Source organism: Amblyomma mixtum, chromosome 3, assembly GCF_055824585.1.
Source record: "Amblyomma mixtum isolate Tamu chromosome 3, ASM5582458v1, whole genome shotgun sequence".
In the NCBI taxonomy this organism is placed as follows: Eukaryota; Metazoa; Arthropoda; class Arachnida; order Ixodida; family Ixodidae; genus Amblyomma; species Amblyomma mixtum.
The window spans coordinates 199967243-199982337 of record NC_143014.1 but is presented as its reverse complement, the minus strand read 5'-3'; the positions used below and the strand labels follow the sequence as shown (position 1 = coordinate 199982337).

At 47.3% G+C, this 15095-nt stretch overlaps 1 protein-coding gene across 2 annotated transcripts in view; it reads left to right on the top strand.

Annotated features, from left to right (window-relative positions):
* Positions 1-15095, top strand: part of LOC149353274 (superkiller complex protein 2-like) — a 103193-nt gene that overhangs the window by 65862 nt on the left and 22236 nt on the right. For both annotated transcript variants that reach the window (XM_089582443.1, XM_089582442.1), the window contains 3 exons: positions 1833-1987; positions 7286-7487; positions 14046-14375. In XM_089582443.1, the coding sequence (XP_089438569.1) occupies positions 1833-1987; positions 7286-7487; positions 14046-14375 (687 nt within the window). The remainder of the gene's footprint in view (positions 1-1832; positions 1988-7285; positions 7488-14045; positions 14376-15095) is intronic.

The following is a 15095-nucleotide window of genomic DNA, read 5'->3' as shown; positions in this document are numbered from 1 at the left end:
TAGTGCAGAATGTCCTTTTATTTTTCATTATTGTTCTCAGTGCTCTTGCTGCAGTGTAGTGCAGTTACTCCTATGGTTTAAGTTATTGGTTGTACTACTGGCATCGTTCTGTTATACTGTAATTTTTTGTATTTTATCTCTAATTTCTTATTAGAAAGCAGGCGGTATTTTTATGTGTTATAACTTTTTATTACCAAACGGGTAAAAATTGTTCTTAACTCACTTTAGGTGCTCTCTTAAAATTTTGAAGCATGGTTTTAAATAAAGCCTCAGTGCAGTATGTAATGGCATCGTGTGTTAGGAAAATAAATGGTTTTGGAAATGCCTACTGTCATTCAGCCTTTTTTTAGTGCCAGAAGTACTATTCGAACTATTCGCTTCGAAATTATTCGAAGAAATTGCTATTCGCTTCGAATTCGCTTCGAATCAAAAAACCACTATTCGCACACCCCTACAAATGACATGTATAGGATTGCCTGAAGTGACGGTGCTCAGCGTGCTGTGTGCGTCGTACGTCTGCTTGATGTTCATCCCTCTATTTTTAGAACGCAGCTTTTAGGTGCCCGTTTCTGCGTTTCGCCGTCGCCGTTGCCACCAGCAGTGGACACCCTTTAAGCTGCGAAAGCAATGGAGCGGGAGCTTGGAAAGGAGAAAGTAAAAGCGCAGCCTCCTCCCCTCCTTAGCAACCGGTGCACCAGGGGGGGGGGGGGGGTGCAAAAAAATCCTAAAAAAATACCGAAGACACTTTGGAAATTCTAAAGTGTGCTTAACGAAAGCCTTGTGGTCAACCCACGGCCGCTTCCGCGAACAGCTTGGCGCGGAATCACTTGGCCGCTTCGGAGCCATGCGTCTCACTCACTCGACTGCAACAAGACGTCTGGTGAAGGAGTGGCGGTGTAGCGGCCAATTTCGCTCAAATTTCGCATTAGGAAGTAACATAGTCATCAGCAATTTTTCTTGCCATATGTGGGATTTTCTGTACCATCTGTGACACACACTCTCTCTCACGCGCGCGCGCGCACGCACGCACGCGCGCACGCCCACACACACACACACACACACACACACACACACACACACACACACACACACACACACACACACACACACACACACACACACACACACACACACACACACACACACACACACACACACACACACACGCGCGCACGCACAGAGAGAGAGAGAGAGAGAGAGACCGCCACGGTGGCTCAGCGCGGGTTCGATCCCGGCCGCGGTGGCTGGAATTTCTTTGGAGGAGAAATTCTAGAGGCCCGTGTACTGTGCGATGTCAGTGCACGTTAAAGAACCCCAGGTGGTCGAAATTTCCGGAGCCCTCCACTACGGCGTCTCTCATAGCCTCAGTCGCTTTGGGACGTTAAACCCCATAAACCAAACCATAAACCAAACACACACACACTTTTGCAACCCTATTTCTACCTCATTATGAGCACCAGTCAGGGAGACACAACACCCGTGCACACTGCCTGCGCTAGTGAATATTGAAAAAAAAAAACGAAGCCATCAAAAAGCATGCATTTAACATGCGATGCAGCTTTCTATGGTAAGGCTGCCTTGGCATGCAAACTTTCACTACTTATGTGAGAGCATTTACTGATTGACTTGCAGCCAGTGTTGCAACTGGGTGAGTGAAATGAGCTAGTGAAATATAGGATCTATTTTTCTGCTTGTATTTCAATTTTTATAAGTAGACTGACTTTACCTTGCGTATGCTAATTTCTGTAAGTTTTTTTGCACTGATCTTGGCCATACATTATTTAATCAGCCTTGCAGGACTTCTTATGATTTGCCCTGCATGTTACCTGCAGCCCCAGGCAAGTGACAGGACGCCACTGCCCTGGCCACTCTGCAAAAAGATTTCGATCCCAAGTGGAGCCTTGACGGTACAGCAGATGACCGTCATGTTCAAGAGTGTCCTCTGCATTTATGCCAAAAGCATCAAGATTGATCCGAAGCGCATGTCGTGAGTTGGAGTCTTCAGTTTTAGTGCATTTTATTTGTGTGAGAAGTAGAGCTGCGTTATGAAAACATAAAGCGTTGCCACAATAGCATGGCAGCACAGTTGAGTATAATGCAGTGTTTTTTCCTTGCATGACACCTTTACTTGTCTTTTTTTTTTGGTCTCACATGATGCAGTCATGTTTTTTTTTGCTCTGCTGCTTTATTGTGAAAGTGTTGCCAAGGGAACTGCATTTAAATATTTAAGGAAAATACTGCAGTATACCATATTTACTCTCATAATAGGCGCACTTGCATAATAGGCGCACCCCCAGTCTGGTCGCGAAAAATCAGATCTTTTTATTTCCGTGCATAATAGGCACAGCCCGAACTTGGCACTGTGATCTACACTGTATTTACACGATTGCAAGCCGACGCCTCCCCCTCCCCCAACTTTATTTTAACAAAGTTTTTGCTGAACTGAGTAGTGCTGCTGCCGTCACAGCTGCTGCGGACCCACAGCACGTACACCGACATCGCATGGAACAGCCGTGCAGTTTCCAGGGATGCTCACTTTAAGCGTCTGCTTTGGAAACCTTCATCTCCAGCCGGAACCCTTCCCGACTTAGGCCCCCGAAAACCTCGGCGCTAGGAGTGAAATACGAAAATTTAGGCTCACTGCAGTCGCAACTGCCACACTTCTCGGCCACATCGAATTTCCGGCCTGCCGCACGCTTGCCGCGTTCGAGAGCAAACTCCCAGCCGTGTTGCTATTAACGTGCTTGCCCGTCGTGCTAAAATAGTATTGCTCAGTGGCAGCATACGAAAGCCACAACTACGATGAACTAACACACTGCCACAGATCCCGGGCCTTTGACAGCGACAAAAAAAAGGAGCTGGTGATACTTATGCCGATGTAGATAGCGAAAGTTGCAGCGGAGGAAAAAGTTAATGATAATGCTGAGCTTGGCCTCGGGCGCCATCCGTGAGCGGCAACTGGAAGCTCTTATGTGCGTGTGTGGCCTCCGCGATCAAGCAACGTTGCTCGCAGCCAGGGCTGATCGCGGAGGCCACAGTGCGTGCATTTCGAAGGCTATTCCCGCATGGGTTGTAAAAAGTTTGGGTGCGGCCCTTATACGGATATTTTTTTTTTTAATGTTTCCTTCAGGAAAACAGGGTGCAGCCTGTACATGGGTGCATTTATGCGGTATGTTAAATTTTGCGACTCGAAAATTTCCGGAAATTTTACGCTGCATAATAGGCGCACCCCGAACTTTGAGCCGGATTTTCTGAAAAAAAAAAGTGAACTTATTGTGGGAGTAAATATGGTATTAGCAATAAGAATGCTACTTTACATTTCCCAGTACAAACATACCATATTTACTCGCATAATGATTGCACTCGCGTAATGATTGCACCCCTGAATTGTGTTGTCAAAATTAAATTTTTTTTATTCCCCGCAGAACGATCACACCCCGAACTTTTGGCTGCAAGTTATCCTATGCCAGATATAGCCGAAGATGATCGTACTTGCTATCTGTCAGCACTTGCTGACGGATGGCACATGCAGATGACCATCTTGCTCTGTCAGCCGCCAGTTTTGTTTTGATGTCCCGCACTGTTACAGTGGCAGCCGCCGGCTGGCTGACCTGCAGTCATCCCGCAGCAAACGGGTTCCGATGTGTCACGGGCAGTCTAAATGCGGTTATGCTTAACCGCGGTCTGCAGTTACCAAATTAACTGCAGTTATCTCGAATCGTGTCACCTGCTTCAACGATGCAGCGGGAACAGGACATTTTTCGGCGTAACGGCGGTAAAATGCGTAGCTTGAGCACTGTGGGACATTGCTGCACCTTTGGACAAGATCGAAGGCTGCACAAAAGTGCCGTCGCATGACCTAGTTTGATGCGTTGCTCTTGAAACATGATTTAGTGCGAAGAAAGTATGTTCTTGAAGCGGGCCAGCTCATGCTCTTTTCTCGCACGGATGCCTACGGGCACTTTCCGTCCGCAGACGCCGCAATTTTCTCAGTTAACGACGCAAGCCGAGGTCGCCAAGCTCGGTTCTCGATAACCGCAGTTAGCTGCGTAACCCCGGTTTGGTCTGCTGTGTGGACTGCAGTAACCACAGTTGGTGAAAACCGCGGTTACCTAAACCACTGTCAAGCGCGCCCATGTGACAAGGGTATTATTAGTAGCTAGTGTAAGATTGGTTTGGTTTGGTTCTGACCTGCAACTTGTTTGCGTTTTCGATGCTAAAATATTTTTTTTATAGAAAATTTACCCCGTGTAATGATCGCACCCCTAAAGCCGCCGTAGTGGCTCAGTGGCTATGGTGCTCGTCTGCTGACCCGAAAGACGCGGGTTCGATCCCGGCTGCGGCGGTTGAATTACTTTGGAGGAGAAATTCGAGGCCCGTGTACTGTGCGATGTCAGTGCACGTTAAAGAACCCCAGGTGGTCCAAATTTCCGAAGCCCTTCACTACGGCGTCTCTCATAGCCTCAGTCGCTTTGGGACGTTAAACCCCATAAACCAAACCAAACCAATCGCACCCCTAAACCTGTGTCAATTTTCTGAAAAAAAAAGTGCGACCATTATGCGAGTAATTATGGTATCTCATGAGCAGGAATAATGGTCAAAAAAAAAAAACTTGTTCCAAGCATGAAAAGCTAAGCAGTCTTTATATGGCAGTCATCTGTTCTCCTGAGTGCAAAGTACGAAAGAAAGAAGACAGTATAAAAATGCTATACTGTAAAAGCTTGTTAATTCGAACTTCAAGGGATCGCAAAAAATGTTCGAATTACGAATGTGGACCTAAGGGAGGGGAATGCACATTGGTGTAACAGAACAGCGAGAATGCTTTTAAAGAGAAAACGAAATGACCAGCTATGTGCCAGTCCTAGTTGGTAGTTGGCTTCGCCCACTCAGCCGCATCCCTTGGCTGCTGATTTTGATATCTGCTGCTCACTTCATTTCTGCTGCTTCTTTAGCGAACAGTCCATGTATTCACTAAATGAATTCATCAAGATAATTCTATAGGATTCGGCATTTACAGCGCGAGTTCTTAATTCCCCCAGGAATGCATCCATGACAACAACTTCACCTTGGTACTACTTCTGTTTACATAGCTGCATGTGCACAGGCAGCAACTGCTGGCTTGTTCAGCATGAAATGTAAGCTACCGTATTTACTCGCATAATAGGCGCACCCCTAGTTTGGGCGCGAAAAATCAGATTTTTTTATTTCCGCGCGTAATAGACGCACCCCGAACTTGGCACTGTGATCAATACTGTATTTAAACGATTGCAAGCCGACGCCTCGCCACCCCCCGCCCCCCAATCTTTATTTTAACAAAGTTTTTGCTGAACTGATTGCTAGTCCTCATTAATGCTGCTTCCGTCGCAGCTGCTGCGGACCCACAGCTTGTACAACGACATCGCGTGGAACAGCCGCACACAGTTTTCAGGGATGCTCACTTTAAGCGTCTGTTTGGAAAGCTTCATCTCCAGCCGGAAACATTCCCGACTTAGGCCCGCGCAAACCTCGGCGCTTGGAGTCTCGTACGAAAATTTAGGCACGCCGCAGTCGCAACTGCCGCACTTGTCGGCCACGTCTTATTTCCGACCTGCCGCATGCTTGCCGTGTTCGAGAGCAAACTCCCAGCCGTTTAGCTGTTAAGGTGCTTGCCCGTCGAGCTAAAACAGCAACGCTCGGCGGCAAAGCCACAAACCACGATGAACTAACATGCTACCGCAGATCCCAGCGCTTGACAGCAACAAAAAAAAAACTGGAGCTGAAGATGCTGATGGCGATATGGATAGCGGAAGCTCACGGCGAAGGAAAACGTTGATGATGATGATGAGCTTGGCCTTGGGCGCCCTCCATGGGCGGCGTCTGGAAGCTCCTGTGCGCGTGTGTGGCCTCCGCGATCAAGCGCCCGCTGCGCGCAGCCGGAGCCGATCGCGGAGGCCTCGGCGCGTGCATTCCGAAGGCTATTCCCGCGTGGGTCATGGAAAGTTTCGGTGCGGCCCTTACATGAATCTTTTTTTTTTTTAATAATTCCTTCGGGAAAACGGGGTGCGGCCCGTACACGAGTGCGTTTACGCGGCGTGTTCAATTTTGTGAGTCGAAAAATTTCCGGAAATTTTACCCCGCGTAATAGGCGCACCCTGAACTTTGAGCCGGATTTTCTGGAAAAAAAATGCGCCTATTGTGCGAGTAAATACGGTACGTTCTTCTTAGGGTCAACAATGTCCTTTTTTTGTTCTGGTTGTGTTTACTTGTTTACGCAGTGTGGTAACTTTGAAAGAATCACCGATGAATGCGAGCATCAGCCTGGGAAACACTTCATAACCAGATTGTTGACACCGCGTAGGTCTGCCATTCCTCGTTCATTGTAACTGCTTTTTCCGATGTGTCCAATACTTGACTTTAAACTGGTTTATCTAGAAGTATGTTCGGCCCTGATTTGCAATAATTAAAGTGGCTCAATTTGTTGTGCACAAGGGGTGCTAATGACTGCTGCCAGGTGCCTGCAGCTTTGGTCGGCAGACTGCATTATACCGCATAGCAGTGGCACTTCCCGATTAATGTACGTGCGTCCTAAGATGTAAGCAGTGGTTCATTTCAGGTCACTGTTGTCAGTAATAGTATTATGCTTGATGACCATTTGTATTTGCTAAAACATGTGAACTCACTCTCCATAATTGCCGACATTGCACTTGTACGCGGACTTACTATGCTTACTTGTACCACTGGTGATTGTGGAAGGGTGAACATATGAAATATAGCAGTAATAATACGGATAAGGTATAGACAAGAGCAACTAGTCAGGTCATCAATTCATCGGCATGAAGGTTTCACTTGGCCGCCGATGCTGGTGCTGGCTGGTGTGTCAGTGGCAGCATATATTTGCCGATCAGCCCTGGCTGGCATCATGCGTCGCCATTCATAGTATGTCACGTTACTGTGCTGTGATGCCACTACTATTCAGTGCTATCGTTCCCAAGGTTATATGCGACAGATCTCGGATCGTGAGAAAGAGCATTTAAGGACTCTTTGGAGCTGAATTAAAATTTATTTTAAGCATTTGTGGTTTCTATGGCAGTGAGGTAGTTCATGTATGTTTTTGTTTCTGCCAGCGGAGTTTCATTGCTTGGCCAGTAAAAGCTGCTGGGATAACAGGCCTGATTTGGAGGTGCATGAGTGGAACTTTATCTGGCGGCTAGCATCCAGTGTGTTTCGTGTGTTGTGTCCTCACCTATATGCCTTACACCATGGCTTGTAGCAAGGCTTCCCATAGTCATGTGAAAAATTTATGCAGGCAACCAGAGTGTCGGAATGTGCTGGGTCGAGAACTGCTCGAGCTAGTGGAAGCTCACCCTGGCGGTCTGCCAGTCATTAATGTGCTTAAAGACCTTCGCCTGTCAGCCATGGAGACTGTGGACTTGGTGAAACGCAGCCAGCAGCTTGAGGAAAAGCTGCTGGAAAGCAAGTGCCTCACCTGCCCACTATTTGAGGCTCATGTAAGTGTGCAGCCTAACAGGTAGCATGCTAACTGCCAACTCAACCCCACTTTGCCATGAATTTTGCCCTGTGGCAGCCCAGACCAAGGAAATGTTTTTATTGGTTTGTAGCTGTGAAAAATCTCAAATATATGATATTAACGAGCTAGCATACACTGAAGCAGGCTGCTTTCCTGTTTGCTGTTATAAATTAGCATTGGAGCCGGGAAGGGTAAGCATTCTTCTGCATGGTGGTACTATGCCTGTGCATACGAAATTTGTTGCACATCTGCCGAAATAATGCATTCTGATTCAGAAGCATTAAGTTGATGCTCATCAAAAAATGTACTGAACTGAAAGTTGCAGTGTGCTGAAATTTTTTCATAATTCATATCTGTAGGAAAGTGGGTGGTTTCGGTGGGGGATTCTGCAAAAGTTCGCTAAACTGAAAAGTTCAAGTGACATTCGTTCATCGGCATTTCAGTATGTTGCCAAATTTTGGTGGCTTGAGCACACGCTGTGAGGGTATGTACAGGCTGTTTCTGCAAAGGTTACCCAGAATATTTGCAAACAGGGTTTTTGAGGTATAGAATGACTCTCAGGCATTGCAATACCAGTGTTGGCATACATCAGTAAATTGGTTAATCCTGTTAACTACCAAGCTGGTTAACTAATTCCTAAAGGCTATGTTATTAGCTAGTTGAACCTCTTTATAACGAAGTTGAAGGGGCCCGGCAATTACTTCATTATAGCCATAGCTTTGTTATAGCCCATGTTGACCAAGTTTCGTAGAGGAATCTTAATTGCTTACTTATATTCACCATTTCGTCATATGCCGTTTCGTTATAATGAGGTTCGACTGTATTACAGTTAGGTCCCTCATTGCAATTGCAGATTTGTTGCTGGCTGTTAATAGTAGGCATATCAGTTTTTAAAATTTCCAAAATGCGATTACCCTTGTCACTGTGGCTCAACAAATTTTGGCCTTCGTGTGTGTGTTTCAAGCATCGTGCATCTTTGGTGCTGTAGCATTCACCAGTTTACAGCACTCCGTGGCGTCCATGTCACATTACCTTCACTTTCCTGTCTGCTGTAGAGCAGCGATCAGCGACGAGCACTGCAGCATGGGCAGGAAATGGAAGGTCGCATATTGAAGTGCATGCCGATTTTGGCAGGCATTGGTGAATCCAAATGAGGTATTGAACGCACTAAGCATCTTTGAATGTGAGGAAGCCGCCGCGGTGGCTCAGCGGTTATGGTGCTCGGGTGCTGACCCGAAAGACGCGGGTTCGATCCCGGTCGCGGCGGCTAGAATTTCTTTGGAGGAGAAATTCTAGAGGCCCGTGTACTGTGCGATGTCAGTGCACGTTAAAGAACCCCAGGTGGTCGAAATTTCCGGAGCCCTCCACTACGGCGTCTCTCATAGCCTTAGTCGCTTTGGGACGTTAAACCCCATAAACCAAACCAATGTGAGGAAATAAACAAATTGGTGGCATTATGTCCCTTACATTTCAGAAAAAATGGTTAAATTCTCCTTATCTTCACAAGAATTGTGTTGAAGTGGAGCCCCACTCTAGTTCATTGTGTAGGAAATTAATGGCATTATTTTATATGGTTTCTGATGGGGAATTGAACATATGTTTAAACCTTGATATAGTGAAGTCAGTAAAATCTCATGTATTTTGGTGCATTCGAATTATCGGGCTACAGGTTGAAATTTATTTGTTCACCTTATCATCCAAATCAAAAGTCCATTCCTTATCCTTACATGCATTGTGGTTAAATACCCTTCACACGCAATGCCCACCAAGAGGGTCTGAGGTTCAACCCCGGGGCGGCGATGCCCGCACTCTGGCGATGTTCCTTCTTTCCATCGGAGATGGCCACAAATCAACATCGGACACACATCCTCACCACTCATGTGACACCATCGCACAGCTGGTCCTCATCTGCGCATTCTCCAATTCTGGGAAGGGTTCGTCTTGCCATTGCTGCTGTCATCACCGCCGCTGACTCCACCGACTTCTCCACCAAAGTCTGTTGCGAACCTTTGCGTATCGCACTCGCACAAGGACGCCAATGCTGGAGTCTTCACCAATTTCCGCCAATGGCACAACCCAGGAGTAGCACAGTTATCAAGCCTTATCAAGCCAATTATCAAGCCCAGGAGTAGCCAATTATCAAGCCAACGGCCTTCACATATGACACTCGACCCACACCCCCGCCCAGCACACGGGGGGTCACCAAACTGTGTGACACCAGTGCTAATCCCTTTAGACTCCAGTGACGACTCGCCACTGTGCACTTTGGCGCCACCACGTGCAGATGGCTTGTCACTTGTTCAGGTGGCTCTCCTCGTGCAGTGAGCTCGTGAACCACCTCATCATGTCTATCGCATTGAGCAACCCGTCTGTGATGGGGACAGTCCACCTGTCTTGAGTTTTAGTTTCACTGTCATCGTTGACATGACAGTGATGAGTGCTGCTGCCTAATGGGAAAAAGGCAAAGAAACGAAGATATGTTGGTGGTGGGGAGCCACGCTGGCTTTCCTCTCCTCCCTCCCTCATCCTCTGTGTCGATGGCACCTGATGAAATGAAATCAGGCCCACCCTGTGCCTCGTCGCTTTTCCACTGCAAGCTTGAGCATGCACATTCGTATGCCTGTGCGTGCATTGTATGAGCTCAAAGTGAGGTGTCAGGCGGGAAGCATACGACTGGCTTTGCAGCTGGGTGTGCTGATGGTTGTGACTCTAAGTCCTTCTGCCTAACTTCGGGAATCAATAAACACGATAAACGCGGCACGCTGCTTCTGAGCACAGGTAGCACGCCGCATTCAGTGCAGATTTTGGGCAAGATGAAAGGTAATGAGAGCTTCAGGCTGGCCTGGCAGGCCGTGTCTACGCTTGTGCCTTCTAGTGGATTTGCTCGATACCACGTTCAGCAGCCTTGGTTGTACTACCCCAGATGGTGGTGCAGTCAGCGCACTTACCACTATCATCATTGCTTTTCCATGACCTGTGCAATAAGCGCTCCCTGGGCACCGCCATATTGCTTGCTGGACTGTTCTGCGCACCTGGTGCTAGCACTGTGGAAGAAGCAGTAGGACCAGTTTACAACAGTTCAGAGAGGGAGTGTTTCAACATTTGCATCTACACTCTGGAAAAGTCTATATCTCCGAGCTGGACAGGGCCGCTTTCATGTAGGCACCCTGCTACGCTCCTCAATGTGCACTCTGCTCAGCGTCTTGAGCTCACGGTACAATTTTTTCCTTGGGTTTGTTTCGAGCCAGTAGTGAACGTTAAATTTCGCTGCATTGACAGTGGCAAAATTTACTTTGTTATATAGAAGTTAGAAATCTGTGGTGTTCTATGGACGCAAAATTGTGAAAACTAAAATATTTCCTTAAATCGAGGATGTTGTTGCACTAAAGTTTGTTACATTGAGGCTTAACTGTACTTTTGTTGTAGTGAAAATATATTTAGCAGGGTTTGGCTGTATTGCACATTTATCGAGAATTTGGTATACCGGGAAGCCCGCCATCTAATTATTAAAAATAAGGGTTTTAAGGGAAAGAGAAGCTTTTTGCGGCATAGTAACACCAGTGTTGGTGGACGTCAAAAAACCAGCAAACCATGTTGACTTGTGATTAACCATTCTTTAGTGAACTTTTTTACTATTGCAGATAGGTGCCTGATTGTAATTAGAGGTTTGTAGCCAGCCGTTAGTATTAGCCATATCAGTTTTTAGAATTTTGAAAACGCGATTACCTTCGCTGATGTTGCTCAACTAATTTTGGTCATTTCTCATGGCATTTGAAAACCGTGCGCCTGTGGGGGGACGCAAAATAACAGCTATCAAATCGCATCACTCCGTGATGCACATACCATGCGGCAATCTTCTCTGATCCGAACATGTGGGTCTGGGACGGGCCCAGGGGAGGGGTGGGTACGCGTCTTTTTTTTTCTTCTTCTTTTTTTGCCATCGAGGGCCGCCAGTTGTAGGGTCGATTTATATGTGACCTTTGTAGAGTTTTTTAGGACGTGTTTGCGAAATCTCTGCATAATTTGTGTACCCCCTTTATGAAGTTTTAATTTCAGGAAAAAAAAGTGCGTAAATTTGGCGAGTAAATACGGTATGTTGAGGTAGCGAATATGAGAGCAGCTTCATATCTGTGTAGTTCTAGAGTGCTCTTTTTAGTTCTCCTCACATACTCTTCAACTACCTTTCCTGTCCAGTCTGTTGCTCTAGGAGTGCGGTGCCACCATTGACCCTCTCCTCATGTGGCACGTTTTGCAGCAGCTGCCCCAGATCAACTTTGCTACATTTCTCCGTTCTAGTCGTACTCTCCCTCCCACTTCCATGGGAACCAACCTTGGTATGGTTCGCATGGTGACCACCTCCGGTTATGCATTCGTGTGTTCTCCTCAAACTCTCCTCCTTCCAGGGTAACTACCGTCAGGGTAGTTCCAATGGCAACTACCCTCTGCTTGTGCCTTAGGCTCCCGCCATCATTCCTCCTTCCATGATAACCTTGCTCCCGTTAAGCTTTCCTATGCTCTCGCCACACTCTCCTCCTTCCACGGTAACCACTTTCCGTACAGTTCCCATGGTAAACACCTTCCGGTCGTGTCTTTCTATGATCTTGCCATACCATCCTCCTTTCGCGGTAACGCCCCTCCTCCTACCAGGGTAGCTTCCCTCTGGCTGGTTCTCGTAAAAACCACCCACCAGTTATGCCTTTTTATGCTCTCACCATACCCTCTTCCTTCCATGGTATCTTTTGCCGGTTGGGGATTCCTCCGCTTTCGGGATACCCTCCTTCTATGGTAGACACCCTTTGGATGGCTCTGGTGGTGACCACCCACTCACGTCCTCCTGGTAGAATGCGACATTTCCAAATTCTGTGGTCAAGGGACCCTCTCGACTCGCAGCTTATGCACCTGTCTGATCTGAATAAGAAACCTGGGAGACCCTGCTGCGAAGCCTGTACCATGGGCTCCAGCTCCTCCTCGTCTGACTGGCCGAAGACGCTGCCAGGGAACAAGACCTCCTGGCCTGTGTCTAGGTGGCGTCCCTGCCCCCTTGGCTTTAGCGTTGGGGGGGAGATGCCTTTTCTGTTGGATAATAAAAGTTCACTCACTCACTCGCGCATACACACACACACAACACATGCTCGCTCGCTCGCTCACTCACTCACTCACTCACTCACTCACTCACTCACTCACTCACTCACTCACTCACTCACTCACTCACTCACTCACTCACTCACTCACTCACTTGCTCGCTCACTCTCGCTCACTCTCACTCACTCACTCTCACTCACTCTCGCTCACTCACTCTCGCTCACTCACTCACTCGCTCACTCACTCACTCACTCACTCACTCTCGCTCACTCACTCACTCTCGCTCACTCACTCACTCTCGCTCGCTCACTTACACTCGCTCACATGCCCTTCTCCTTCCATGGTAACCACCCTCCGAGTGGTTCCCATGGCAGTACACCCACTGGTTACGACGACACAACTGCTATATACTACTACTACTATGATGATACGAAACACAGAAACGGGCGCTTGACAGCTGTTGCTGTAGAACTAAACTCCTCTTGCATGGTTTCTCCTTCCTCCTTTGTTGCCTTTCACACCCTACCACGTCCCCCATTCTCCTCGTCATGCAGCTTCACAGTGTATTTAGTCATCTGCTGGCCACTGCTGCCAGCAGCTGACTAAAGCCACACAGTCAACTTGGCTGTGCTTCCTTCTCTCCAAGGCTGTGCAGTGATGTAGCTCTGCATGCAGAAGATGACTGCTAGCACCATTAAAAGAAGCACAACTTGCCGGGACGTGGCATGCTGCCATGCCACTCAATGCAGTGAATGTTCTGCTGATCGGGAGTTTAGGTAAACACATGCAGTAGTGCTCTAGAAGTTTTTTGCGTGGGGTTTTCAATGAGTTGTTTTGACTGCTATTCAATAAAACGTTAACTTGATATATCTTGGTTTTATATTGTACAGAATCGACTGTATTAGATACCAAACCTCCTACTTCCTATTAGAAGGCAATTAAAAAGGAGTTGGAGCACCACTGCTTGCCCTGTATTATTCTGGCTGTGTCTGTGTGGTAGTCATCACATTATTAGGCAAGTGGTCGGTAAGCACATGCTTGGTTGCATCATTTTCGTTGTAACCCTTGATCAAGTAGTGCTGCACCTTTAGACTTCGTAGTGAACCCTGAATGCAGTTTAGTCAGATAACTATCTTATTCAGGACTTCTTGGCTTGATGACTATCGCCTGCTTCCTTGTCTGTGCAATGCAAGTTTTGAATTGATCAGGAGGTGTGTGTGTGTAAATAACAAAAGCACGTCCTTGGGAACCACTTGCTGAATAGGCTCTTGCTGCAAGCCAGTATTGTGGCACTTGTTACTGTCGCTTGTTGGCAGCTGACAATTTCGTATTAAGTAATCTTTTAACATTGCACTTTTTGCTGATTTTCTATTTGTGCATTAAATACTTTTAGAGCCAGTGTGCAAACAAGCACTTGCTTGGAGTTGCACTGAATGTGATATGCCTGGGCGGGCAGTTTGAGCAGGAGCACCGGCGTCGGAAGCTGTCGGAGGAGGTGCGGCGCCTGGAGCACCAGCTCTCAGAGGAAAGCCTTGTTTTCATGCCTGACTACCGGAGCCACGTGCTGGCACTGCAGCGACTTGGCTACGTTGAGCCAAGTGGTACGCTGACACTCAAGGGTCGTGTGGCACGTGCTCTCTCCACCCACGAAGTGATGCTCACGGAGTTGCTGCTTCAGGAGTCTCTGCTCACCATGGGTGCACCAGAAGTAGCCGGCCTCTTCTCCTGCTTCGTCTATGAGCAGCGCTCGGAATCCCCGACATACATCCCCCCCACAATGGCAGCTGTAAGCATTTGCTGTCTTGACCAGACAAGTCTGGTAGTGAGGGGTGTATGGATGTTTAAATTTTTAAAATGTTTACAGATGGTATATGCTATTCAATTTGCAATGCAATTTTACTGTTTGAAGTATCCAAACCTCCCAAGCATTCGTAAATTTAAAAATCCGCCGCGATGGCTCAGTGGTTATGGTGCTCGGCTGCTGGCCCGAAAGGTGCAAGTTCGATCCCGGCCGCGGCTGTCGAATTTCTATGGAGGTGAAATTCTAGAGGCCCATGTACTGTGTGATGTCAGTGCACATTAAAGAACCCCAGGTGGTCGAAATTTCTGGAGCCCTTCACTACGACGTATCTCATAGCCTGAGTCGCTTTGGGACGTTAAACCCCCGTAAACCAAACCAAACCATAAATTTATAAATTTACAGTTCGCCTGAACTCGTGGCTGGACATTGTGACATCAGCTAACTTGTTCTTCCCTCGTGAAATCAACCATTTCATTTTTAGTCTCACCATCGGGGCTCTTCCTCGCCCACTTCCTGTTTGCTCGTTTGCGGAAGAGGGTATTCATGATTCGTAAATTACTTTTATCTGCGAACTCTACTAATAACTCTCCCCTACTATTCCTAGAACCTCTGCCATAGTCACCTACTGCCTGGTCTCCAGCCTGCTTTTTGCCTACCTTCGCATTAAAGTCGCCCATCAGTACAGTGTACCGTGATTTTACTTTG